This window comes from Onychostoma macrolepis, chromosome 10 (assembly GCF_012432095.1).
Source record: "Onychostoma macrolepis isolate SWU-2019 chromosome 10, ASM1243209v1, whole genome shotgun sequence".
Lineage (NCBI taxonomy): Eukaryota > Metazoa > Chordata > Actinopteri > Cypriniformes > Cyprinidae > Onychostoma > Onychostoma macrolepis.
This window is the reverse complement of record NC_081164.1, coordinates 19036842-19063361: the sequence shown is the minus strand read 5'-3', so window position 1 is coordinate 19063361 and position 26520 is coordinate 19036842. Positions and strand designations below refer to the sequence as shown.

Genomic DNA, 26520 nt, shown 5'->3' with positions numbered 1-26520 from the left:
AAATTCAGATAAATGTTTTTCAAAATAAAATATTTCAAAACTAAGTATTCAGTGGCTGTTAAATTTCAAATAGTTATGTCTCTTATTTGCTTCCATACTTTACTGTCCCTTTTGATTCACTGTATGCATCCTTGATGAATGGAAATATTTATTTACTTATTTATTTATTTATAATATATATACTAAGCAGCTACTAAAGAGGAAAATAATTTCTCTAACCTATATCATCTAAAAAAAACAACAGCACACAACTCAACAAATTCACAATAATATTGATTATTGAGAAAAACTATAAGTACACTCATTCACTCTCGCACAACACTTTCTAATGAAAATAAATGCCTCGTTTCAGGGGAAGATGTTTTTATTATACCTAAATATTTGCACTTACTCTAGGCAAATGTATGACTAACATATACACACTAGGGCTGCAGCGATTTGTCGACATCATCGATTACATCAGTTATGATAATACGTTGATGCGTCGCACCTTTAGCCATGCCCATTGCGTGAGCCTGCAGTTATCCCTACTTAAGACTGTTTTTCTGCCATGTTTAACACAAAACAAGACTCTAGAGAAGGTAAAGGCTAGTATGGCAACATCACTTCATAGACTTTGCATTTATAGAGCATTTTGTTATTATACGACCGTCAGAACCGCATATGATGAACTGACGCATTTACATTGTCAGGATTCACAACCGCATTCAAAGCTGCACTGAATGAATAGAACAGCATGGGACATCGAGTTGCCTATATAATCATGACGGGTTTAATTCACCCACAAAGATGGAGAAGGAGAAATGATTCGTGTTCATTTTAAGATCCACTGGAGCTGCCGTCAGTGCCGTGGGCGCAATCGCGCGAGCTCTGAGATGCGCGCACCAAACGCGCTCTCCTTTTCAAAAATACCGGTAAATTCGAAGTTGTAACATTACCAGTAAATTGCCAGAATTCTGCTGTGTGTGAACGCAGAAGGAAAATTACCGGTATGAGCACGTACGAGTTCAGAACGCGGTGACGTAAGACGTCTACTCCGGGCCAATCCAGAGCCGTTGAAATTCAAAATTCAACAGCTCTGGGCCAATCATTACATTCTGATGCAGATGATGCAATTACTCCGCGCTGTGTTTGAAGTCGTGCGATGTCTCTGAGCCAAAAGAACAGTATGAACGTGAACATTTGGCACAAAAATGAAAACATCAACAAAAACACTAATCGCGTTTACCCCTCCATGTTTACAAACACAACACCGGGAGGCGCAGCCGTTTAGAGGTCATTTCCGTTTTATGATGTCACAGAATTTACCGGTTATTTAAAACCGATGTGTGAATGGTGCTTTACTGGAAAAAAGACGGAATGCTGTTGCCTGTGTGAACAGCGCAGTTTTGAATTTACCGGTAAAGTCGTTCTGGTAATTTTACGGCAATTTACTGGTATTACTATGTGAAAGGGGCTATTGTTAGTTGTTTAACTGTGTGATGGATTCGACAAGGCTCATTTATTTAAAAACGGGCTGTCAACTGTGATAAAACTTCCGGGTATTATGACTAAGGGTCGACCGATTATCGGCCTGATAATGAGGATGACAAGAGTAAGAAGTGCAATCAACACCAGGGAAGGCAGTTTTTGTCAGAGCCCTTGTTATTCTTAATTTTGACATTAATTTTCATTTTTACATTAAACATAATATATCGGTTATCGGTCCACTTGGTCTGTAATAATCGGTATCGGCCCTGAAAAACATATCGGTCGACCCCTAGTTATGAAGCCATTTTTGATTCTGTCGCTCTAGTGTCCTGAATGCGGTTGTGACTTCAGCTGTTCCTCTCTTGTTATTATTTTCTTTCTTTGTTGTTATTATTATAAATTAATAGCAGAAGTTACTGTTATTATTTATTGATAGTTTAAATAATTAATCAATAAGAAAATAATAGATTAATTGAAAAATAATCAATAGATTAGTCGACAATAAAAAATAATCGTTAGCTGCAGCCCTAATACACACACACTGAAGACAGATGTGGTATTATATGGGCCACGAAATGTAAAGTTATGAAATTGTGCACGTGTAACTAAATCAGACAGCTGATTTCAGTGGAACATATATATGACAAATACAAAAACTCCAAAAGAATGAAGACATCCTTGCACATTTGTCATTTAGATTTTCTTTTTTTTTTTTTTAGACCTAAGAAAGATGACAAAAAAATCTAAGAAGCGAAATCTGCATCTAGATCCTGTATTTTGGCATTTTTAAACAGAGCCTAAGAGTCGTTTTGTGGTAGCTGGGGCAGTGAACATCTGCTAATGGTCATTAAATCCATTTGGCTGAAGTTATTATGCATTCATGTCACTAAATGAAGCCATACACTCAGACGCCACACAAACGGAAACAGTCATCTGCTTTTTTTTTTTTTTAATTACCGGCCTGCTATTTAGAAAATCTCAATGCACACTAAACATCTGCCATGATATTAGAAACACATTTCCCGTCTATGACCCCACCATCGTTGTATCCTCTGAAAACAATTCTCTGTTTCCTCTGAACGGAAGAACATAAGCACCCTGAGGTGGCAGCAGTCTCTCTCGCTCAAGTCTGTGCAGGGAGTCGTTCTGAGCGATGCCCAGCTGTGTCTCTGTGTTCAGAGCTGCACTTGAGTGAACTCTTTAGTACACACTCCTGTATGTTTTCTTCCCTGTCTGAGCACACACCTGCGTGAAGTACATCAGTGTTTGTGCTCAATAACGGCTGCTCCGCTTCTATCCCTCCATTACAATGGACAACCAGTATTAAAACAAAAAAGTGCAGACCAATTATCAGAACAGACAGAATAGATTTAAATGGTCTATCTATATATTGAGAATTCAGAAACCCTTGTTATTAGCGACACCTGTGGCTGTTAAGTTCACTGCAGCCGACAACTGATTTGCTCGCACTCGTGCTCACATACCATAAGAGTTGGATTTGTTCTTACAAACAAGAAGCTTTTCACTTCACAAGATGTTAATTAGACTGGATTACATGTTGATTATTGTGATGTTTTTATCAGCTGTTTGAATTATTCTGACGGCGCCCATTCACTACTGAGGTATGTTGAGCAAGTCAAGTTAAGTCACCTTTATTTATATAGCGCTTTTAACAACACAGATTGTGTCAAAGCACTTAACAGTATCAAATTGGAAGATAGAGTGTCAGTAATGTATAATGATAAGATTAAACACTCAATTTTCAGTTAAAGGCATTTCATTATTGAGATGTCATTGTCTAGCTCAGTTTAGTTTAAATAGTATCTGTGCAATCAAATTGGCGATAATCGCTAGAAAATTTTGCAATTGCTAGAAAAAAGCAAGTGATGTAATGCTTAATTTTTCCAAATCTGTTCCAATTAATAAACAAACTCATCTATATTTTTAATGGCCTGAGCATGATTGCATGATTTGCATTTTTAATGAAACCATTAAAATAAAACTGAATTTGAGAAAAAAGTAAACATTTTATAGGGCCTTAAAACTTTTAATAAATCGCTGTTTAATATTGTAAGTTTCAAGATTTCAATTAATTACACATGATCTTTGATGAATATAATGTAATCATTAAAAGAGTCTAGAAAAATTGAAACAGAAAAAAACTGAATCCAGAAAAATTTAAATAGAAGAAACAGAATTTGGGGAAAATAAAATGGAATTTGGGCCCTAAGAGCAGAAGTTAAAAATGTGAACTGTTGTTCACTGTGGTGTCATTTGTTTAGCCAATGAAACACTGAAAACTTCTTTCTGCAATGTTTTCCCTGAAAGTAGTAAGAAAATTGTGAAATCACCACCTGTTTCCTCCTTTCGGCTCTTAACTGCCACAACTGCCCAAAACACACACTCACACAAAATTAGAAACATACACAAACTCACCCTGATCACTGAAGCACACAAACCACATCCATGCAGAGACAACTGAACTTACAGACACACACACACACGAGTGATGGCATTTAAGTCCACTAAGAAATTCCAAACATGTCCAATTGAGACATGCGAATTGCCTGACTTCTGTTGCTCTCTCTCTAAAGTCTAAAGTACCCAGTTCCCCATCCGCGGGAGTCTCTGTGCTGCACAGATACACAGAGATAATGGCAGTGTACAGCGGATGGCCAGTTTATTTAATAAACATACAAATCCACCTGAGGAAAAAAGCCTGAAAGAGAGCCTGTTCCCAGCCTGTGGGAAAAGGAGAGAGAGCTGGGAGAAGAGAAAGAAAGGGGCTCTGATTTCAGATGACATATTCAATCACACTGATTTGTTTGTGCTCTTAAAATCTTCCATGAGAAGCTAAGACGACGAGCCAGTAGAAGCCAAAAAAGCTCGTCTCATGTAATCAAGTCAATCAAGTCCTGCTCAGCCATGATGATTGCGGCCGTCGTGGCGAATATTTACACTCAGATTCATTTTTATTTATATAAGCAGACAGGTAATAGCAACTGCAGTCTTTCATTCGTTGAAATTTCCATAACTATGGCAACAATACCCATATAAGAAATGCAGTACCTCAATACCTCACCCTCACCCTCAATACCACAACTGAGGTGAGACCCTTGAGCAACCCCGAACCCCCAACTGCTCCCCAGGCGCCGCAGCATAAATGGCTGCCCACTGCTCCGGGTGTGTGTTCACAGAGTGTGTGTGTGTGTGTGCACGTTTACTAATCACTGCTGTGTGTGTTGGATGGGTTAAATGTAGAGCACAAATTCCGAGTATGGGTCACCCTTTTCCTTATCCCTAACCACAACAATCTAGCCATACCCACAATTCAAACCCCACCCACTCACAGCCTGTGGAGTGCTCTGACACACATCCACCCCCTAGGCAACACCCTCAAACTCCACCCACACCCATCATAACCCCACCCCCAGGCAGGTTCTAATCAATGTCAGCTACTTGGCAGTAAATGTTTGGATATAAATACTACCATCTGTAAGTTTCAACTTCACAGAAAACACCAAAAACTGTTTCCTGGATCAACCACACCGCCTTCACACACCTGTGCCCTCATTTCCAGCACTGCACTGTAACGAATACATCCGGAGCAGACATGAGTGAGTCTGTGTTTGCCTAGGCATAGAAATCTGAAGATGTACATACTGGAATATCAGTAGGGAGTGATGTTCTGGTCTTACCTTTCCGAACTGTTCAAAATACTGTTTCACATCTTCAACAACTGTGCTCGCTGATAATCCACCCACAAATATTTTCTTTGTTCTTGTGACCATCTGGTGAGAAAGAGAGAGAGAAAAAAAAAAAGAAAAAAACATGAGCAAACCAAAATACATTCAGACCAAGCAGACACTTAGATTAGATGTTCATTAGTTTGTTTAAATATGTGTGATTACATAATCTGCATGTTCACCATTTAAAAAAATAAAAATAAAATAAAATAAAAATAAAATAAAATAAAATAATACAGAGGAGGAGAAAGAGACAAATCATTAATTTGCCTACATTTCAGTAACAAACATTAAGATTTATGAAATACCAAGTAATAGATCAAGAAAGACCAGACTTTTTTACCAGATGGTATGAGAAATCTGGAGAATGAGTAAAATAAACAAATATAGTAAAGAGAACTCTGCATTAATGTTTCCTGCACCACTATTTATCTGAATCTGTAGTGCCGACACCAAAAAAAAAAAAAAAGATATATTTTAGTTGAGTTGTGAGCTTATGAACTGTAAGTGACAAGAGTGAAAAAATGACTGCTGCAAAAACACTGATGAAAAAAATGGTAGCACTTTATTTTACAGTACATACTATGTACTTGTAATAATAGTTACAATAATAGGTAATAACTTGGTATTAACCCTGAACCTACCAGTAAACCCAACCCATGTAGTTACCTAATATTATTCAGTACTTTCTTAGTTAAGTACACTGTACTTAAAGTGCAGAACAGAATGTCAACAGAAGTCCATCTGCCAGTTTACACAGATTCACAATTAAAACAGTGAAGACAAAATACAAGAACCTGTCTCTTCTGTGCTTTTGACTATCACAATGTCTGACCTCAGAATGACACATCTGTGTTTGAAGATCACCTTCCTCTGTAAACAAACTCTTAATGAAAGCTTTAACAGAGACACAGTGCTGATTCCAGTCTCTCCAGATGCACCTCCCCAAGATTTCACAGCTAATAATGCTGTTACAAATCACTTTTCACTGATGCCACACACGTGTTTGGCACCATTAGCGCAGCCTTCCATTCAGTTAAACCTCTGACATGTTTACTTCTGCTCTGACACACATCCAGATGCTTTTCAGCTCCAGTCACACTTAAAAACAATAACAGAGAAAAAAAATCCTTCCTTTTCCCCTCAAAACTCAATTAAGGGATAGAGGGAAGGAGGGAGACATTAAAACCTTGATTAATTCCCGAGCCGGGTAAGCACAAAAGATTTCTACAGCACACAAGGAGAGGTGACAGGAGGATGAGCTAAAGTGCACCCGAAGAGAGAAAGAGAAAGGCAGGAAGAATCTAAACACATGCACCTTTAGGAAATTTAATAGCCAAATAAAAAGTGCATTAAAGTCACTGCAATAAATTACATCATTTGTCTTGCAGCAAAAACAGTAATATTATTAAATATTATTACGGTTTAAAATAACTGCAGTCATAACTCCAGTCTTCAGTGTCACATGATTCTTCAGTTATTAATAATGTTTCTTATTTTTGAATGGTTGTGAACCACGGTTTTCACAAAAATATGAAGCAGCAAAAACTGATAATAATGAAAAATGCTTCTTAAAACACCAAGGCAGCATATTAGAATAATTTCTGAAGGATCATATCACACTAAAGACTGGAGTAAAGCTGCTGAAAATTAAATACTGGCATTATAATTAAATCTTAAAATAGATTCAAATAAAAATAAAAAATTCAAAAAACATCATTGTAAAAGCATTTCACAATACTATTGTTTCACAGTATCTTAATATTGTTTTATCAGTATCTATATAATACTTAATTATTCCAAACTTCTAAACTTCAGTATCAGCCATAAATGTTTGTTCTATTTGCAGTTCCATCTGGTGATTCTAGTAAAAAGAAATGATATACTACACCTTTAAATACTTCATAAATCCGTGTATTCTGTCATTAAATGTGCACTAACCACACCCACCAGCCAACACGCCAATCAAGAGTGAAGATGATGTTGAAAGTTCAAGCAGATACGTGACTGTCTATCTACCTGTCTATTTGCATCAGCACTGGCAGCTTGAATTTGACACTCATTCAGGATGCAAATCAATCCAGTGGCCGGAGATCAGAGCCTAAAACAAGAGCACATCCACCCGGGTTATCGGGGTTGTTCAGCCTGGATATTTACCAGCATCCCTGGTCTTATCGGCTGCCCTGTTCCTGCACTACCAGCAGCAGTTTCATCTGCTTCCTGTCACACCTCGGCTCTATGCAATAGGCGTTTCCCAGCCCGCCACCGCTGCTGCCCTGTCTGTGGATGCTTAAGTTTTTAGCCGGCTCTTTATGCTCTGTGACAGGCCTGCCCACAGGGCTGATGGGATTTCTACAAGCACTGCAACAACGCAATTACTTTCTCTCCTGTTTTCTCCGTAGTGACAACCCAACACGACTGCCTAAATCCTCCTGGAGAAGCGAGAGACAGACAGCACGGTAAAAAGACATCGATACAGGAATAAAGTGAGCTTGCATGTTACACAACTTACATTATTCAGAGCAAAAATGTATAACACGGGTATCAGAGTCCGTTGCCATTAAGGCCTTTCAGGCCGAAATCAGAGTGGTGTTTCTCTCAGGGACATACAGGAAGAGGTTTGTGCTAATATGATGTGGTCGCTTATTATTTGTGCGGAATCTGCTTCTGTCACTTATTAAAATGAGATCCGAGTTATGAAGATGTATTCCCAGCTCAGCTCAAACAGGCAGGAACACAGACGACGGGCTCGAGGGAGGAGCTGGAGAAACGGAAGAGACGAGTAACTTTCCCACCGATCTGCTTGCACACCTGCTGGTGTTTTAGAGCAGTAACGCTGAAGGAGAATTCAACAGACACTGAATGATCTCTCTCTGCTTCGCAGAAGGACACGATCTCTTTCTCTCCGCAGCAAAGAGTGTGTCTAAGTGTGCGAGATCTATTGCAGGGTCACGGCTGTTTCTCAAGGACATGTTTCTAGTGGCTTTTTTCCTGACAGATTTTAAGTGACAGTATACTACGTCAGTATAGTTAAGCCCTGAAGTTTGATATTTATGTAAACAATTAAGTCATTTGCATACAGAATTATTAAAGGTATAGCAGCAAAAACAGCCTGTTTCAGAGGGTCAGAGAAGGCAGAATATTTTAACCTTGTTGCAAGAGCTATTTTTAAAGTTAGTGACTAACAACGTAACTTTACGGGAAAAATTGACCTCTACAAGTGTAAATGGTCCTTTTTATAATAGAACTTAGGGAAGCACCATATTTAATTTCTGAAAGGAATGAAAACAAGGTTTTGAGGGATAGAAGTACAGTGTGTTCAGTAGATTGCACTGTTGTTTAACAAACAACATACTGATTGTTCAGCTGACAAAATGTCTTTCAGCATCATGTTGTATGACTTTCTTCCTTCAGTGGAAAAAGATATTTTTAGTAAAAGCGTGTATGTTTTCTGTCAGTAGGTTCTAATGTTGTTTGGTTCCCAAAGTTTTAACAAAATAACTTCTTGGATGTTCCACAGAAGTCAGGCATACAGGATTGAACAACATGGGTGAGTAAATGGATAAGCCTGCAATTAAGTGTTTTGCTAAACGATAGATTATGGAGCAATTATGGGTTCAAACCTAAAACCTCTTGCATATTAGCCCAAAGTTTTAAAACAAAAGTGAAAAATTTACTTTGACATACTTAACATTAAAACGGGACAATTAACAAAAAAAAATCATGAGCTCTCACATCCAAGTTCTACAGAAGAGCCAGAGCTGAAAATACACTCTGAAGAGCCTCTCTATGAGACACACACACTTGGTTCCTCCATGACTCGAATAAGAGCTTCTTTCTCTTTCACACACACACACACACACGCTCTTATCCTCCATGGCCCCTGATTTAGTGAATGACAGTATTTGTGGACAGCTGATTACAGTTGTCTGACTTTGGCTTCATCTCTCAAACAAGGCCACTTGAACCAGAGGGGATCTGTTCAAGCAGAGACCTCTTTCCTGTGAGGAGCTTTTCTTCATCCTGTTCCCAATCAGAGCACTTTCTCCCTCAGCTTTTCTGCCTTCTGTTCACTTTCAAAAAGGAGTGATTAGAATGTGGCCGCAGCCATCAGTGATCCATGCCGACTCTCACTTTCCCAATGGTGATTACAGGGTGAGACGTCCACCTGCCCCTTACACCAGATCAGCACACACACACACACACACACACACACACACACACCTGAACTTTTAAAGCATTTGTGGTAATTCAACACATCCTTCCAGTCTAAAGTTAGTTACTGTGAGATGTTTTTGTGATAAGGTGTGGACTTGAGTTACTGCATCCATTCTGGACTGTATATATGGAGCCGTTTTTATGAATGAAAAGAGGGAGGAAGTGTCCACACAAACAGCTCAGTTAGATTCATTCACTTCAGCTGAACAGAGAGAGAGACCTGCTCACATTTATGAACACACTGCTGCCATCTGCACACTAGGTGAGCTTCATATGCAAAATTAATATCCAGAGGAAACGTGAAAATGCCACATAGAAACAGCGAGTGTGTCACTGGTGTCACAGAGCGATAACTCATGTTATCAGTGACAGCTTAACTAAAAATACTCTCAGACAGAGAACAAGAGAGTGATCTATCAGGATCAGTCTTGCAAAATAAACTTTTTAATTACAGTAGAAAGAAAAATTTGATTATTTTTATTTATACCTCCAATTGCTTCTTCTAGACAGAAATAACATTAAATGGAGAGCAAATGTAGACTTTTGTTTTTGTTGAAGAGAGCTTAAACGGTCTCAAACTGTTTAAGTGGATACTTAGAGTTCTTGGTTTTCCTTCATTTAAGTCTCCTGAACAATGAAATAGCAAAAACTGAGCAATAAAATTATCCTCTGTGTTTCTGTGTTACTTCAGCTGCCCTTTAAAAAAAAAAAAAAAACTGACCCTGTCAGAGTTCTCCAAAACCCAAAAATTATCCTTAATTACTAATTAAAATATTTAAGTGACAAGAGAGGTAAAGAAACTGAGCTCAAATGAATGATCGACAGGGAAAATCTCTTAAAGTCCCCCTGTGGTGAAGTAAGGAATAATTGACGACGGGCCGTTGGATTATTAGAAAAATAATGCACACTTAAAATAATGCACACACTTAAAATAATGCACACAATGCACACTTAAAAATAATGCACACAAATAATGCTCTCTAGACATCAGTATTGGCCATTAAAATGCCCATAACAGACAACCATTAGCCATTACAAAATCTGCTTAAAAAATATTGACGAAGAATTTTGAAAGAAAAAAATAGGCTTTGGTAAATCCAGAAGGATTTCTCATTGCTTTCAAAGAATATTAAATTTCATGATTATAAATGGCTAGCCTCAGGCTGAATTTAGGCATTTGCACTTGGGAGATGTTAGAGTTTAACAAAAATGACCTCAACTGTAATACTGCAGTTTTCTCTCTCTCTCTGCACCCACTGTCCCGCTGAGTCACCACAGCTGGAGAAAAGAAAGAGAAGCAAGAACGAGAGAGAGAGAGAGAGAGACAGGCATTTTGCTAGGGATGTGTAAAGCAAGCTCTCTCCCCTTCTGATGCTGGACTCACAGATGACTAGGCACCAAGCTGGCACTGCCATCCTGCAGCTCTGCCCTGTGCTCTGTAGAGCACCTTCACGGCTGCCGAGTTCAGATCAGCTCTCTCCTGTACTGCAACCCCACATGACTCCTGTAACCTCATCACCGCCAGCTTTTAAACAGGAGCCAATGAGCAGACGCACCAACCCACCTAAACCTGCCAGATCGGATCACGAGAACTCAGGCGCTGAATCACATGGAAATTATTCCACATATGCAAAGAAACAACCATCTGGGTTCCGAAAAAGCCAAAAAATTAGAAAATGTTTAATTTTAAAAGACAACATGCACTAAACGCTGACCCTTTCATTTTTAAATAAATATCCCTGGTCTTACTGTGCACATCTGCTACTGCGTGTTTTGAGCTTGAGCTCCGTCAAGTTAATTCCTTATCGTCTATTTTCTATCTTAAGATCAGTTTTATACACTTATCATTTTCGTTTCTATAACGTGTGATTATATCCCCTATAGCATTCTACAACAAAAGCAATCAGAGCGCCTTATCACTAGTTTTATTTTGATTTCCCGAGTCTGCTATTAGCTTATAGCCAGTTAGCATCGCCAGCGTGGTTGCTGCTAATCTCGCTTACATTGCTAATACTCTATTACACACATTACCATTGTTTCACTGTTACTTGCGTAAATGGCAGATTTGTGTCCACCTCTGAGTGCAGGTGAGGACACGTTCGAGCTACATTCGGTGCTGCTGGAGCTGGAGGCCGTGGAGAAGCAGATCCGTGACCTGGTGGAGAAGCAGGCCCAGCTGAGAGAGCGGAGAGCCGCGCTGGAAACATCCCGGGCTGACACTCACAAGTCCGGGGTAAGTATACAGCACGCTGCTAACACTCCCACCACCTCTACTCCGTGTGTTTCTCTGCACAGGCCCTGTGCACCCAGGACGCGATCTTCCCAGGTGTCCTTCACTCCGGTGCCGGGACACCACGGACCCTGGGTGCACCAGCAGCGGAAGACGCGAGCCAGGCCCCGGGTGATGACCTCTCCCCCTCCGCCGCCTCCGGTCTTCGAGATCTCCACCCGGAACCGCTTCGCTCCCCTCCCCTCCACGAGACGGAACGCGACGCTGTGATCGTCGGAGACTCCATCGTCCGGCACGTCCGTGCTACGTTAGCTGAAGGTAAAGTGCACACTCACTGTTTCCCTGGTGCTCGTGTTCTCGATGTTTCTGCGCAGATACCCGTGATCCTGAAGGGCGACGAGAGCGTCGGCGCTGTCGTGCTGCAAGCGGGGGTTAACGACACCAAGCTGCAGCAGACGGAGACACTGAAGAGGGACTTCAGGAGCCTGATCGAGACGGTACGCGGCACATCGCCCGCGACGACGATCATCGTGTCAGGACCGCTTCCACGTGTCGGCGAGGACACGAAGGTTCAGTAGACTTTTGCTTTAAGCGAATGGTTATTGTCATGGTGTAAAGAACAGAAACTGCTCTTTGTTAATAATTGGAATCTTTTCTGGGAGTGTTCTAGGCTTTTCCGTGCTGATGGCCTGCACCCCAGCAGAGTCGGAGCCGAACTCCTGTCGGACAACATCTCCAGGACGCTACGCTCCATCTGACTAGTAAGCCAATTCTCAAATAACTGCTATGATGGCTTTTGCTCTACCCTCCTAAATGACAGAAATGCGTGCGTTGTCCAATCTATACAGACTGTATCTGTTCCCGAATAGTGAGGTCAACATATAAATTTAATGTAGGATCTAGAAAAAATCTGATTGTGATTAAACCTGAAAAATGCAAAATAAATGAACAAAAACAATTTCTAAAGCTTGGGCTCCTAAACATTAGATCACTCGCACCCAAAGCAGTTATTGTAAATGAAATGATCACAGATAATAGTTTTGATGTACTTTGTTTGACTGAAACCTGGCTTAAACCAAATGAATATTTTGGTCTAAATGAGTCTACTCCACCAAGCTACTGTTATAAACATGAACCCCGTCAGACTGGTCATGGCGGTGGTGTCGCTACAATATATAGTGATTTTCTCAATGTTACTCAGAAAACAGGATACAGGTTTAACTCATTTGAAATACTTCTACTTAATGTTACACTGTCAGATATGCAAAAGAAATCTCTCCTATCTCTTGCTCTGGCTACTGTGTATAGACCGCCAGGGCCATATATAGAATTCTTAAAAGAATTAGCAGATTTCCTCTCAGATCTATTGGTTAATGTTGATAAAGCGCTAATTGTCGGAGATTTTAACATTCACGTTGATAATACAAATGATGCGCTAGGACTTGTGTTTACTCTTTTGGAGTCAAGCAAAACGTCACCGGGCCCACTCATCGTTTCAATCATACGCTAGATTTAATTATATCGCATGGAATTGATCTTACTGATATAGATATCGTACCTCAAAGTGATGATGTTACTGATCATTTCCTTGTATCGTGCATGCTGCATATTACCGATATTAACTATATGGCTCCGCGTTATCATCTGGGCAGAACTATTGTTCCAGCCACTAAAGACAGATTCACAAATAACCTGCCTGATTTATCTCAACTGCTCTGTGTGCCCATAAATACACACGAACTAGACGAAATGACTAGCAACATGGGCACTATCTTCTCTAATACATTAGAAGCTGTTGCCCCCCTCAATATGAAAAAGGTTAGAGAAAAACGTACTGCGCCATGGTACAACAGTTATACTCATTCTCTCAAGAAAGAAACTCGTAATCTTGAGCGCAAATGGAGAAAAACTAACTTGGAAGTTTTTAGAATTGCGTGGAAAAACAGTATGTCCAGCTATAAACAGGCTCTAAAAGCTGCCAGGGCAGAGCATATCCACAAACTCATAGAAAATAACCAAAACAATCCAAGGTTTTTATTTAGCACAGTGGCTAGACTAACAAATAAACAGACGCCACCCAATCTAAATATTCCCTCACAGTTTAATAGTAATGACTTTATGAATTTCTTCACTGATAAAATAGATAACATTAGAAATACAAAAACAAATGTAGGTTCTACACCGTCTAGTACTTCAGTTTCATTCACCGCTCCCAAAGAAAAACTGCAGTGCTTTACAACTATAGGACAGGAAGAACTAAAACTTATCACTGCATCTAAACCAACAGCATGTTTATTAGATCCTGTACCCACTAAACTACTGAAAGAGTTGTTACCTGTAGCAGAAGAACCGCTTCTCAATATTATTAACTCATCATTATCTTTAGATCACGTCCCAAAACCATTCAAGATGGCGGTTATTAAGCCTCTTATTAAGAAACCACAACTAGATCCTAGTGAACTGGCAAATTACAGACCCATTTCAAATCTGCCGTTTATGTCTAAAATTTTAGAAAAAGTTGTGTCGGCTCAATTGTGCTGCTTCTTGCAAAAAAATTACTTCTATGAAGAATTTCAATCAGGTTTCAGGCCTCACCATAGCACAGAAACTGCACTTGTTAAAATTACAAATGACTTGCTTCTTGCGTCAGACCAAGGCTGCACCTCATTGCTAGTTTTACTTGATCTTAGTGCTGCGTTCGACACTATAGATCATGACATACTCATAGATCGATTACAAAACTATACGGGTATTCAAGGGCAGGCTTTAGGATGGTTTAGATCCTACCTATCCGATCGCTACCAATTTGTTTTTTTAAACGGGGAGTCATCTCAACTATCACCCGTAAAGTATGGAGTACCACAAGAATCTGTCCTAGGTCCTCTGCTATTTTCAATATACATGTTGCCCCTTGGTGATATTATTAGAAAATACGGGATTAGTTATCATTGTTATGCTGATGATACTCAACTATATATCTCAACAAGACCAGATGAAACTTCTGAACTATCTAAGCTAATAGAGTGTGTTAAAAATGTGAAAGATTGGATGACCAATAATTTCCTCCTATTAAATTCGGATAAGACCGAGATATTACTTATTGGTCCAAAAAACAATACTCAGAATCTCTTCGATTACAATTTGCAACTAGACGGATGTACTGTTACGTCCTCTAAAGTCAAAAATCTGGGTGTTATATTAGACAGCAACTTGTCCTTTGAAAATCATATTTCCCATGTTACAAAAACAGCGTTCTTCCACCTTAGAAACATTGCCAAGCTTCGAAACATGCTACCTGTTTCAGATGCAGAAAAGCTAGTTCATGCATTCATGACCTCTAGATTGGACTACTGTAATGCACTGTTAGGTGGTTGTCCGGCATCTTCAATAAACAAGCCACAGATAGTCCAAAATACAGCGACTAGAGTCCTTACCAGGTCAAGAAAATATGATCATATTACCCCAATTTTACAGTCTCTGCACTGGCTACTAGGGTTGTCACGATTCCATAAAAATGTCTTACGATACTATGCCAGCTGAAGTATCACGATACCATGCAGTATCACGATACCATGCAGTATTGTGTTAATTTAAAATTCAATTCTACAAAATAAATAAATAGATGTAAGTGAAAACAGACAATATTATTCTCTGAATACTTAATGTGAATGAATGACTGGCTATTGTTATCCATGAAATGATCTAAACAAAACTCATCTTAGCACTGCACAGAAGCTGCATGGAGTGACATTTAGATGTGGCATTTATACATAATTGCATAAATAAATGTTATGAGATTAGTGTTTTAAATACTAAATTCTGAATATAGAAATATGTTGGAAAATAATGTAATATGCCTACTTTTAGATGGGAAACTTAAAAATGGCCAGCAGGTGGCAAGAAGTTCGTGATTGAATCACTGAGTCATTCAAACGATTCTTTCAAAACGGCTGAATCCTTCAGGAGCGAATCAAATTACTGTTTTTATGAATGGCTCAGTGAATCAGTGATTCGCCCAAATCAACGCGGATTTGGATTCGAACACAAACGAAACAAAAACAGCACTCTTGCTCGTGTCGTATTGCCGAACTGTCAGGAGCATTTTTTTGTTCTTGTATCTTGAAATTTCCGAGTTAGCAGCATGTATATTAAAACATAACATTATAAATGAATAAACAAAATATACATAATGATTGATAAGAACCAAGTGCAAAGCCGCTATGCTGATGAATGGATTTGCATTCGTGATCGCAAAGATGCTTCCAGAAACGAACTATTACACATGTTCTAGAAGTGGTCAAATTAATTAAACTGTGAGAATACTTTCTTGTAAGATATTATGATGTTGAATAAGTGATGCTTGAGCTGCTGTTTTTTTTTAAATGACATAAGATGGTCTGAATCAGACCCTTTCTTCTGATAAACTGCAGCATGAACAACGACGTGCAAGTGCGACTTCCCATTGCAAACTGAACTGAAGCATCGGGAAACACTCAGCACCATATAACGCGTAACATTATACACAAAGCACAGCAGAAAGACAATTGGCAATCAACTTGTAATGTTTCTGCTGGCATGCATGTTCAAATGAACGTTTTAAACAGTGTTCTTGCCGTGCATACAACATATCTTACGGTACCTTATGGACGATACTACCGTTTAAATAATGCAATGGCACCGCGGGTATTTTTAAGCTTTAGTATCGCGATACTACCGTAGTACCGGTGTATCGTGCAACCCTACTGGCTACCTATTAAGTTCCGAATTAATTACAAAATATTATTACTTGCCTAAAAGGCACTAAATGGTTTATCTCCTGCGTACCTAACTAGTCTTCTACCATGCTACAATCCAACCCGCTCCCTAAGGTCGCAAAATTCTGGACTTTTGGTAGTACCTAGGATAGCAAAGTCCACTAAAGGAGGTAGAGCTTTTTCACATTTGGCTCCCAAACTCTGGAATAGCCTTCCTGATAACGTTCGGGGGTTCAGACACACTCTCTCTGTTTAGATCTAGATTAAAGACACATCTCTTTAGCCAAGCATTCACATAATGCATCTTATAATCTTGTATTGCATTTATATCTGATCAAATGTACATTATAAATTGATTATTATTATTGGGTTGAACAAATCATTTTTGCTTGAATAGAACAGCAGCTACGCTAATTATGTCTCTATCTGTTTCTCTGATTCTACTAGGAATTACTGAAGCGTCAGTCTGGATCCAACCCTTAAAAAGATCCGAGATGACCAAACACCTGAGGAGAGATGATGGCAACAACTCAGAGGACCACGGAGGATGCCAACCGTCAGACAACACATTACCAAGTTAAGTCTGTCATAACTTAAATATATTGGGTTTCTTCTGTGTGTATGTGTATATGTATGTATATATATGTGCATGTGTGCGTATGTGTATGCATATATATAGTAGAAACTTAATTTCCTGTAAAGCTGCTTTGCAACGATTGTATCGTTAAAAGCGCTATACAAATAAACTTGAATTTAATTGAATTTAACTGACTTAACGACAGTTCTTATAGTCCAAATTTACAAAACTTCCCAAAAGTATGGTAAAAAGTTGTTATGGTACTGATGTAATTTGGATACTAACTAGGGCTGTGACGGTCACCGTGACAATCGCATCACCGCGATGGTCGGTTGTCACCGCGGTTGTCTATTGCCACCGGCGGTAGTGCACGTGACGTCACACACTCTATAACAAGCATAATACAAAGTTTTCTATACAAGTGTAATAATATACAGTTGCAGATTGTTTTATTTAGACTACAAATCTATGCTAATTCACAAATTACCTCAAACGCCATGCACGGCATTTCCTTAATATTGGCAGGTTTGAGCGCAGGTAAATACAGTTTATTCTGCATTCAGCAAATTTATTTCGTGATGAGCGATGGACCTCATACTACATCGCCGATCTGGAATCATTTCCATTCATGTCACCCATCCGCGTTTGTATAAGTGTCTTCAAATTCTGATCGCAAACGCCCGGCTGGTCAGGTTTGTATTGGTGAGGCTTTCTCCAAACTGGTCAAATACAAACCAGACAGCGGTCAATGGAAGATGCTAACAAGTAATGTGGCAACATACAACGCGACTCCTATTCCACAGAGAGCGCATGCAGACGAGGAGTTAGCGCACATGCTTGCTTGGTGGGGGAACAGTGAACCGTGTCTAAACCGGACGTCGCGTCGCAACACAACAGGTTGAGTCTGTCTACAGGACATTTGAACTTTGTGTCTACGTCATAAGAGGCAGTTTACTGTGAAGGATTTGTCGTGTCATATCGCGCCGCATCTAGTGTAGACAGCATCACTGATTATAATGGGTTCTCACCGCGCCGCTCGCATGAGGTAGACCGGGTGTATTTAACTTTCTTATTTAAGGCCACTTTCCTATTTAACTGTATTATGTCTTTGATATTTATTTTAGTGTTTTGCAGGAGTGTTTACTGACCGAAGTGCTAAAATAAACACGCGCGTTTGTTAATAGATGATTGAGCCTCATTTATTTATTTTTGCATTTCAGAATTATATATAAATATACACAACACCGCGCCACCGGCGGTAGTTGCTCCATTACCACCGCGGTGGTAAAAATCTGCCACCGTCACAGCCCTAATACTAACAAATGAAGTTTAATTTGTTCGGTTCCTGAAACGAGCCAGTAATCTTGAAAAACAAGCAATGGATCAGACTGGTAGACCATGTAAACAACTGAACAGACAAATTTTGAATGATTATCCAAAAGAAAAACATCATGCAACACTGACCTTTGTTCAATTTACACTTTTCTACATCAATTAGAAAGACCACATACATGCAGCAAAAGTTAACTTTATTTTGAGAAAAAAAAAAAGAAAGAAAAAAAAAAAACATTTACCTGTTTGCCTCTGCAGAAAGCATTCATTACGCATACTGTCTTTATGTTAAATGCATATATCTACGACCACTATATTCAGATTCAACTTCACCCAAAAAGCTTGTACTTTCAGGGTTTTTTTGCGCAATAATAAACTGCATTTGAAGCAATTTATTAGAAAAACATCAGTTACATCAGCAACATTATTTTATTTGAAGGTCATAGAGTACCAGGCACCTGCCCTTGAAAAGAGCCTTATTTAACTCTAGACCACACATGTACAATCACTGGACTAGCCTAAAAATACAGTTTGTACTTTTGAACGAACTAAGTTTCACTCTGAAATATTCCACAGTATGGAAGTTAACTGCACACTAAACCCATCCCACAAAAGCCCATAACACTCTAAAACTGTCAGTTGCACTTTGTTCTCTCTTAGACCCTCAAAAAGAAGCTGTTCATCTAAGCAGGAAACGCAGCATCTGGTCAGCCTCTGGGGAGTCCGAACCACTGAGTTACCCTAACACACACATACTCTCTGACTAACCAAATCTCTTCATCTCATTTTCACTGACTCATTCATTTCTCCCCCTCATCTCTCCTCTGTTTCTTCTCTTCTCTCTATCTTCTGTAATTGCTCCCAGATCTCTCATTTCTCTGCCATGCTCTGCTGCTAAGCTCTTAAAGATTTAGGCACCTCACATAAACCCAATCTTGTCGCACACCTCGACAGAACCACAGGAACCCTCCATCTCTCATCACTATACACTGTTCCCTATACCCTATAGGTCTGTAAGGTGATTAAAAATGTAGTTCTTGCAAAATGGAGGCCATGGGCTTGTAAAATTGTTGGTCACTTCAGAGGAAAAACAGCTCTGTGCACTGCATGTTCTTTTCCAAAGGAATTATGATGTTTTAAAGCAGTACTGTTAAAGAAAATAACCCTTTTAAAACACTCAAAGTCAAGCAGCACTCGAGCAGGCATCAGAAACAGGTAACTGTGAGTACCCATCACTGAAATGCCATCATAAAGAACAGTTGATTTACGTAACGAACCAGAATAAATCAATTTTACAGTAGAAATTGTTCCATCTTTCCATCCACAACCATATGATGCATGCACACTTAAGTGAGGCTTGATGTTCTTGAAAACAAGAAATATGAGTCTCCAGTCTCCCTGAAAAGGTTTGATGTATCATATCTGTGCTGGTATCTGTGGTATGTACATTAGCTTCAAAAATGTAATACACAATAGAGCCCTGCACGGGCCTCAAATTTAGGCCCTAGCCCAGCCCTGGCCCGAGATGCTCAGGCCCTAGCCCGGCCCGTGTCCGACAACTTATCAGAATTACCGGCCCGAGTCAGTCTTTTTTTTTTCTCCTTCTCCCAAAATGGCTCATGTTTCAGCTATTAAAATAGTTCAGTTTTGTATGTAATGGCAAAGTGATTATATTTAGTTTTTTTCAATTTTTTTTTTTTTTGTTAAGTTAATTTTGAAAAAAGTTTGGAGCATTTTTTGTTCATTAAACAAGTTTCTTAAAGTAACGACCAAGCAGCCAGCGGTAGGCTGATCAGCATGTTTGATCAATTTAGCCTTCTCAAATCATCACGACTTGCCTAAAATAAAATCTATAGATATACTAAAACAGTTCAAGCATATAACAATGTTTAAACATTAAACCTAAATAAATGTGCGCTGCATCCAGTAGTTTGTGCGGAGAGCGGAAGCTAAAGCGCAGGACATGGAGGCACCAGCGCAATCAATTGCATTTTTTTTTTTTTTTTCAATGGAAACAACTTAAAATAGGCTGTAATTTTTGCTCATAAAGGTAAGAGTAATACATCATTCGGAACTGTAAAGGGTCTACTTCTATTTGTGTGCACTCACAATATCAACAAAACGTTGTGCTTTTAAGAAAACGATACGCTTTCTGCCGTCTCGTATTGAACAGGAGCACTTCACAAAAATCAACCGAAAGTCAGCGAATACATGCCTCACAGACATGATAAATATATCTATAGAAAGCTTTAAATTACTACTTAACGAAATAAATCAAATTGAAAACAAAACTCATTCACTATTAATCCGTGAAGATGCACTTCTCTCTAAAGGCGCGTCTAATGAGGAGATGAATCCACACTGATGCAACACTGACACAGAAAACACTAGTTTATTAGTAAGTAATTCAAATATCTCCTTACTATTTCCCCTCGGACACATTCATTGTAATTACTTTTGCTGGGGCTTTACGGCAAGCTTTATTGTGTGTATTTGAACGCAGAACAGCTGCACTGACGGCGCGATCGCTGCTGCAGGACTCTAAACACCGTCGAGCCGCTCTTCACAGTCGTCTCGTGTTGTTTCCACCAGCGCGGCAATTTTTTTTCATCACTAATTGATAATAATAATAATAATAATAATAATTCCTTACATTTATATAGCGTTTTTCTAAGCACTTGGCTTAGACATTGATGGATGTCTAAAATATAAAAATAAGGAGAAAACTAAAACAGGCCCGAGGCCCGGCCCTCTTCTGAACTATGACGTGAAAGTTGGCCCGAAGCCCGGCCCTAGGGGGGTAAAAAAGTCGGGGCCCATCGGGACTGGGCCAAAATGCAGGGCTCTAATACACAAAAGTGCCTTAAAAAAAAAATGAAAATACTGTCAGTCCCATTAGCCTTGAGGGAAAGTGTGCCGACATATAGCGCCATTGCACTACGGGTGTTCCAAGTTCGAATCCCAGCTCGAGGACCCAATCCCGCCCCCCTCTCTCCCACTTCGCTTCCTGTCACCTCTACTGTCCTGTAATAATAAAGGCAAAAACACCAAAAAAACAAACCAAAAAAAAACATGAAAATACAGAAACCGAATATGCATTAATATAAGGAAACACCAATATTTCTCATGTTCCTTTAGGAACTTCAAAAGCAAGCTTATTAAACTTAAATTAATAGTTCAGATGCTTCTTTTTTACCTTGTGCACATATCATGAGAACTACCTCATAAAACCTTCAAGCACAGCTTAGCCTGTTATGAATAAACATTGCTAAATGACACAAGGTGTTGGGTTTTAAGTGTAAACTGCACAATGCTCTGTGTCCCTTTGATAAGGGCAATTACAACCTGTTTAGAGGCTCTGACAGACCCTTTTGCTGAACACACAACTGCTCTGATGTCCATTACACAACTAAATGAAATCCTGTGATTACAAACTCTAGAATGCCAGAATCAAATTCATAGCTTAAGAGTGTCATATTAAACTGAACAACCAGAGGCCAAGGACACATTCCCTTCTCTGCTACTTTAAAAACCAATCACCAAATGCTTCATAGTATGCAAATACAAAATTAAAATAGACGGCTTATTGGTTAGTCATAAAGTCAGGAGGGAAACTTTAACAAAAATAAAACACACTTTCCATATTAAAACTCTCACACTCTCTGCCATTTGTATAATTTCGCTGAAATTAAACACACATACATACAACCGTGTTGTGCACACAGACATTATACATTTCCATTCAAAAGTTAAAATTCTTAACATGTTTTTTAAAGAAATTTCTCATGCTCACCAAAGCTGCATTTATTTTAACAAAAATAGAGTAAAAAGATCATGTGAAATATTATTCAAATTTAAAATAACTGTTTTCTGTTAATACTGTTTAAAATGTTATTTATTCCTGCGATGTTAAAGCTGAATTTTTAGTTGCTCAAGAAACATTTCTTATTTATTATTGTCAATGTTGAAAATAGCTGTGCTGCTAAAAAAAATTGGTGGAAACAGTGATACATTTTTTCATTATAGTTTGATGTTCAAAGGAACAGCATTTGATTGAAATCTTTTTTTGAACAGTAGTGCACATGTACACCTGTGCAGGTAAACATCCATTAGCACATAATGTCTACTTCCTGCCTGGCTTATTTGGACTTACCAGAGCTACACATAAACACACAAAAGAAAGAAACATGTTATTTGATATTTTGAAAATATATTAAACATCTCTCACACCAAACTACCCAGGATTTCTCATAGCATCTCATAACCATCAGCATGAGACATACAGATCAATATTGAAGGCAGTTTGGCAGACGTACTCCCCACAAAGAAATGTGGTTTTATCATATCTGAAGGTCTTTCATGGAGACTCTGTGTACATAATTATTCTAAAGAAAACCAGGAAGAATTTCAAACCCTCAAATCAAAGTCTAAAATAAATGAGAAGAGACAAAAAGAGGAGGGGATTGCTTCCTCTCTCTTTCGCTCCTCTCTCTTCATCTCTCCTTCACAGTGCACATCAGAGCAGCTCAGGCCTTCAACAAAACAGGTTCCTGAGTTTATTTACATAAACTTCAAAATGCCGCTCTGTTTAGGAGGAAACAAAGACAGCAGACATCAAAGTTCGTAAGATCTGGCCAGCGCCTCCACGCTGCAGCCACCGCAGGCCTTGAGTAAACCTCCAAAAAGGATGTTTGCTTTATTCCCACCCAACAAACTCTTTTTTTTCTTTTTTCATTCTCTACTTGGAACTAGAACATTAACCGAGAACACTGTGAGAATGCTTCATCGGTACTGGCGGGGAATTTGTCAGTGCGCAGAGGTTTTCCAGAACTCCACACTGACAGAAAGAGCAGAACACATCATCCTCAGCTTTCCACTTGTTTTCTGAAACCGGGGGACAAACACAGAGAAAGGGGACGACCACTGGAAAAATTGCTGCATAAATGTCCTCATCCAGATTCAGAGAACACTGGGTGTCTGGGGCTTTTTAATTTAAGTCTAAAAGTCAACAGATAATTTTGTTGGCCTGTTCACAGCGATTTAAGGCCTGTTCACAGCAAGAATGATAACAATAAATACATTAGCATGCACACCAACAGACGATAACGTTCTGTTAATTATAAGCGCACGCGTAGTTATGTTGCCTGCCACTTGCTCAAAACAGGATGGATTCTGATTGGCAGACAATGTTTTTATCGTTCATCAAAAAAAAAAAACACGATTCCAACTATATTGTTGCTTTGAGTTATTGTTGTAGTTGTAATGTGGACTTTCATCTACTAAATATCCTGTTTCACTATAAAGTGTCACATTACAAACGTTAAATGCACTGTGAACAGTGTTTTATTTTGATTTAAACACTAAACTTGACTTCACCTGAGAAGGGTGGGAGATGGAGGAGGGTTGTAGAGAGAGCAGGACACGGCAAGGGGAAACTGAGATCAAGGCCTTTTGTCCCCGCTCATGCATGTCGTCTCTCTCTGAAGACCTCCAGCATGCAGGCGGTGGGGTAGATGCCAGCAGAATGAGCTGCATCCGTGCATGCCTGCGGACCGCTGTTTCTGGGCTCTGCTCTGGAGGGATTTCAGCTGACAGCTGTTATTAATAAACGAGTGCTGGAGGTCAGTTCATTCCTCCGCCTCCTCTCCACCTGACTCCAGCACAGCTACACGTCCAGCATCTCACCAGCTGCTCTAAGCACCTCTGCAGGAGCCATGGACACAGAAATGGTCTTTAATCAACAGCTTCACTGACTGGCCATGTGGTAAATACAACGTACATTATTAGGCAAAAGTCCATTAAGACATTTGTGTCAAAACAAATGTGTAATGATCCTTTAGAATAACTTGGTAACACTTTACTTAAAAAAAATAAATAAATAAATCAATATAATATATTGATTTAATGTAATTTTTATAGCTCCTGTGCTCTTGTGTAACTGAGCACAATTCTCACACAGTGGGCACGCATTTACACTTCCTGTTTAATTAAAGTGGTAAACACCAGGTCAAGCTTCAGGAACACTTGCTTCCGTTTTCTACTCATATCCCTTATAGTCTAGACTGTTCTGAGATCACAGAGCAGCTGTTCGGTATCCGTTTCCCCACTCATCCTTACTAAACACTACTGCACTCATGCCACAGAGTCAGCTGTGGCTAATCTCATCCAGGGAATCCTCAAAACAAGTTTCCTGCACACAGATTAAAGCAGTTTTCCTCTCACTTGAGGCCTCTGTGCTTCTACCTGTAAACGGACTCCAGAAAATCCCATTAATCATTAATGTGTGAAAATATATATTCAGGACAGAGTGTCAAACTGTTCCCTGAGGACCTGTGACCAAGCTGAACCCTAAACACATGATGTGTGATGCATCTAGAGCTTAAATCTGCAGTAACACACTCTCATATCTGCCTGAAGGTGATCAAACTAACTCACACACATCCACATCTTGCCTAAAAAGAGAGTGATTCAGCCTGTAGTGCCTTGAGCTCTGAATTAGACTCGCGTAAAGAGTTTCCACTGGAATAACTGAGTGATTTTACCGCAGTTTTCAAGAGCCAGCACTCATCTGAACAAGACACACTTGCTCTTCCTTCTCTAGCGTCCTCTCTTTCTCCTTCTCTGGTCTTGATGTTCAGCATTCTACTCCTCTCAGTATTAAAGGGGGCGTATCCTAAGGAAATCAGATTTTTGATAATAAAATAGCAATGAAATCTGCTGTAACTTTGAGAACCCCAGTCCAAATTGGGAATTTAATTAAATTAAGCTGAAATAAATTACAACTTATTAGGACAGATGCTTGTTTGCTATAGCAGAATTTCAGGCCTAAACTTGCATTCACCTTTTTCTTGTGTTCAGTTAACAGACTGGAGGGTAACAGTTCTTTTTTTTTTTATAAAAAGGAGGTTTATTTCACGTTAACCTTCTCTCTCTCTTCCAAACCTAAAGATCGTCCAGAGACAGTTAAAAATAACACAAACAGCAGGCAAAGTCATCACTGCCCAAACCTAACCTGCCCCATGCCACAATTAATCACACTTCCAGGATTATAAAACAGAGCCTCCAGACACACACATTCAGGTCTCCTGAGTTGACTATGTCCTGTGTTGACACTCAGTATCACCGTCAGCAACCACAGTTGTACCATCCACCTGCATCTACTGTCAGCCTATCAAACACACATTGAGGGAACAGTCAAGCCCCTGTGCTGTCAATCACATACCCTTAGGCTGAGGTGGTATTGTGGCAATACAGTGAACATATAATAATGTTATCAGGCAGAGACATAATTAGGATGAAAATGATGGGATTTACACATAATCAGCAAGCATTTACTCATGCATATGCACAACTGACATGCCATTTCCTGTCCCAGTTTAACAAATAGAGAAAGAAATACTGATATCAAGGCGGCATCTGTAGGAGAATAATTTCTCTTTACTGACAAAAATGTCCTTTTATACTAAAAAGGGCCTTGTAGATGCATTAGTTATCTATTCTGATCCAAAACCTAGTGAGCTGCTCACCCAAAGAGTATTTTAAGGCATTGTTTGGAGATAGATAAAACTAAGTCCACACCACAACAATAACAACAAAAGAACAATATTGCTGGAATGCCTTTCAGACGCTTTCTTTTTTTCCAGATGATGATTTTCCTGCTGATCAAATCGGGATCCACCTGACTTGAAAGAACTTGAGAATTTAAAGCGATAAAACGTAACTTCAGCACATGTTGCCTTCTATTAGACAGAATTATTATGCCTGTCTGCATGGACTATAATGTGACTTATAGTTATTTTATTTATTTATTTATTTTTAAATCAGCCTTGAAATTGTTCAAAATGCTCCTGATTCAAAAAGTAGTAACAACATGCTTCATTTTGATCAACATCAAAGGTAGCACTGCATGCTTATTATACGAAAAAATAAATAAATACATTAAAAAAAAAAAAAAAAAACTTTTGAAAAAATTCAAAACTGTTTTAAAGGAGATTTGCCTACTGAAAATATGTTTTGTCAGCTAAACAATTGGCTGTTGTTAAAACAATAGTACAATCCATTGAACACACTTTTCTTCAATTTCTCGCAACCTCATTTTCACTCATGTACAAAATTTAATACTGTATTGCACTACCTTAAGGCCTACTGTTATAAATTAAGAATCCTCCTTGCACTATTTGTGTAGTTGCTAAA

The 26520-nt window shown here is 39.1% G+C and overlaps 1 protein-coding gene across 5 annotated transcripts in view; it reads right to left on the bottom strand.

The window, feature by feature from the left end:
* msi2a (musashi RNA-binding protein 2a) overlaps positions 1-26520 on the bottom strand; it is a 182700-nt gene that overhangs the window by 121754 nt on the left and 34426 nt on the right. For all 5 annotated transcript variants that reach the window (XM_058789219.1, XM_058789221.1, XM_058789224.1 and 2 more), the window contains one exon: positions 5169-5261. In XM_058789219.1, coding sequence (XP_058645202.1) covers positions 5169-5261 — 93 coding nt within the window. The remainder of the gene's footprint in view (positions 1-5168; positions 5262-26520) is intronic.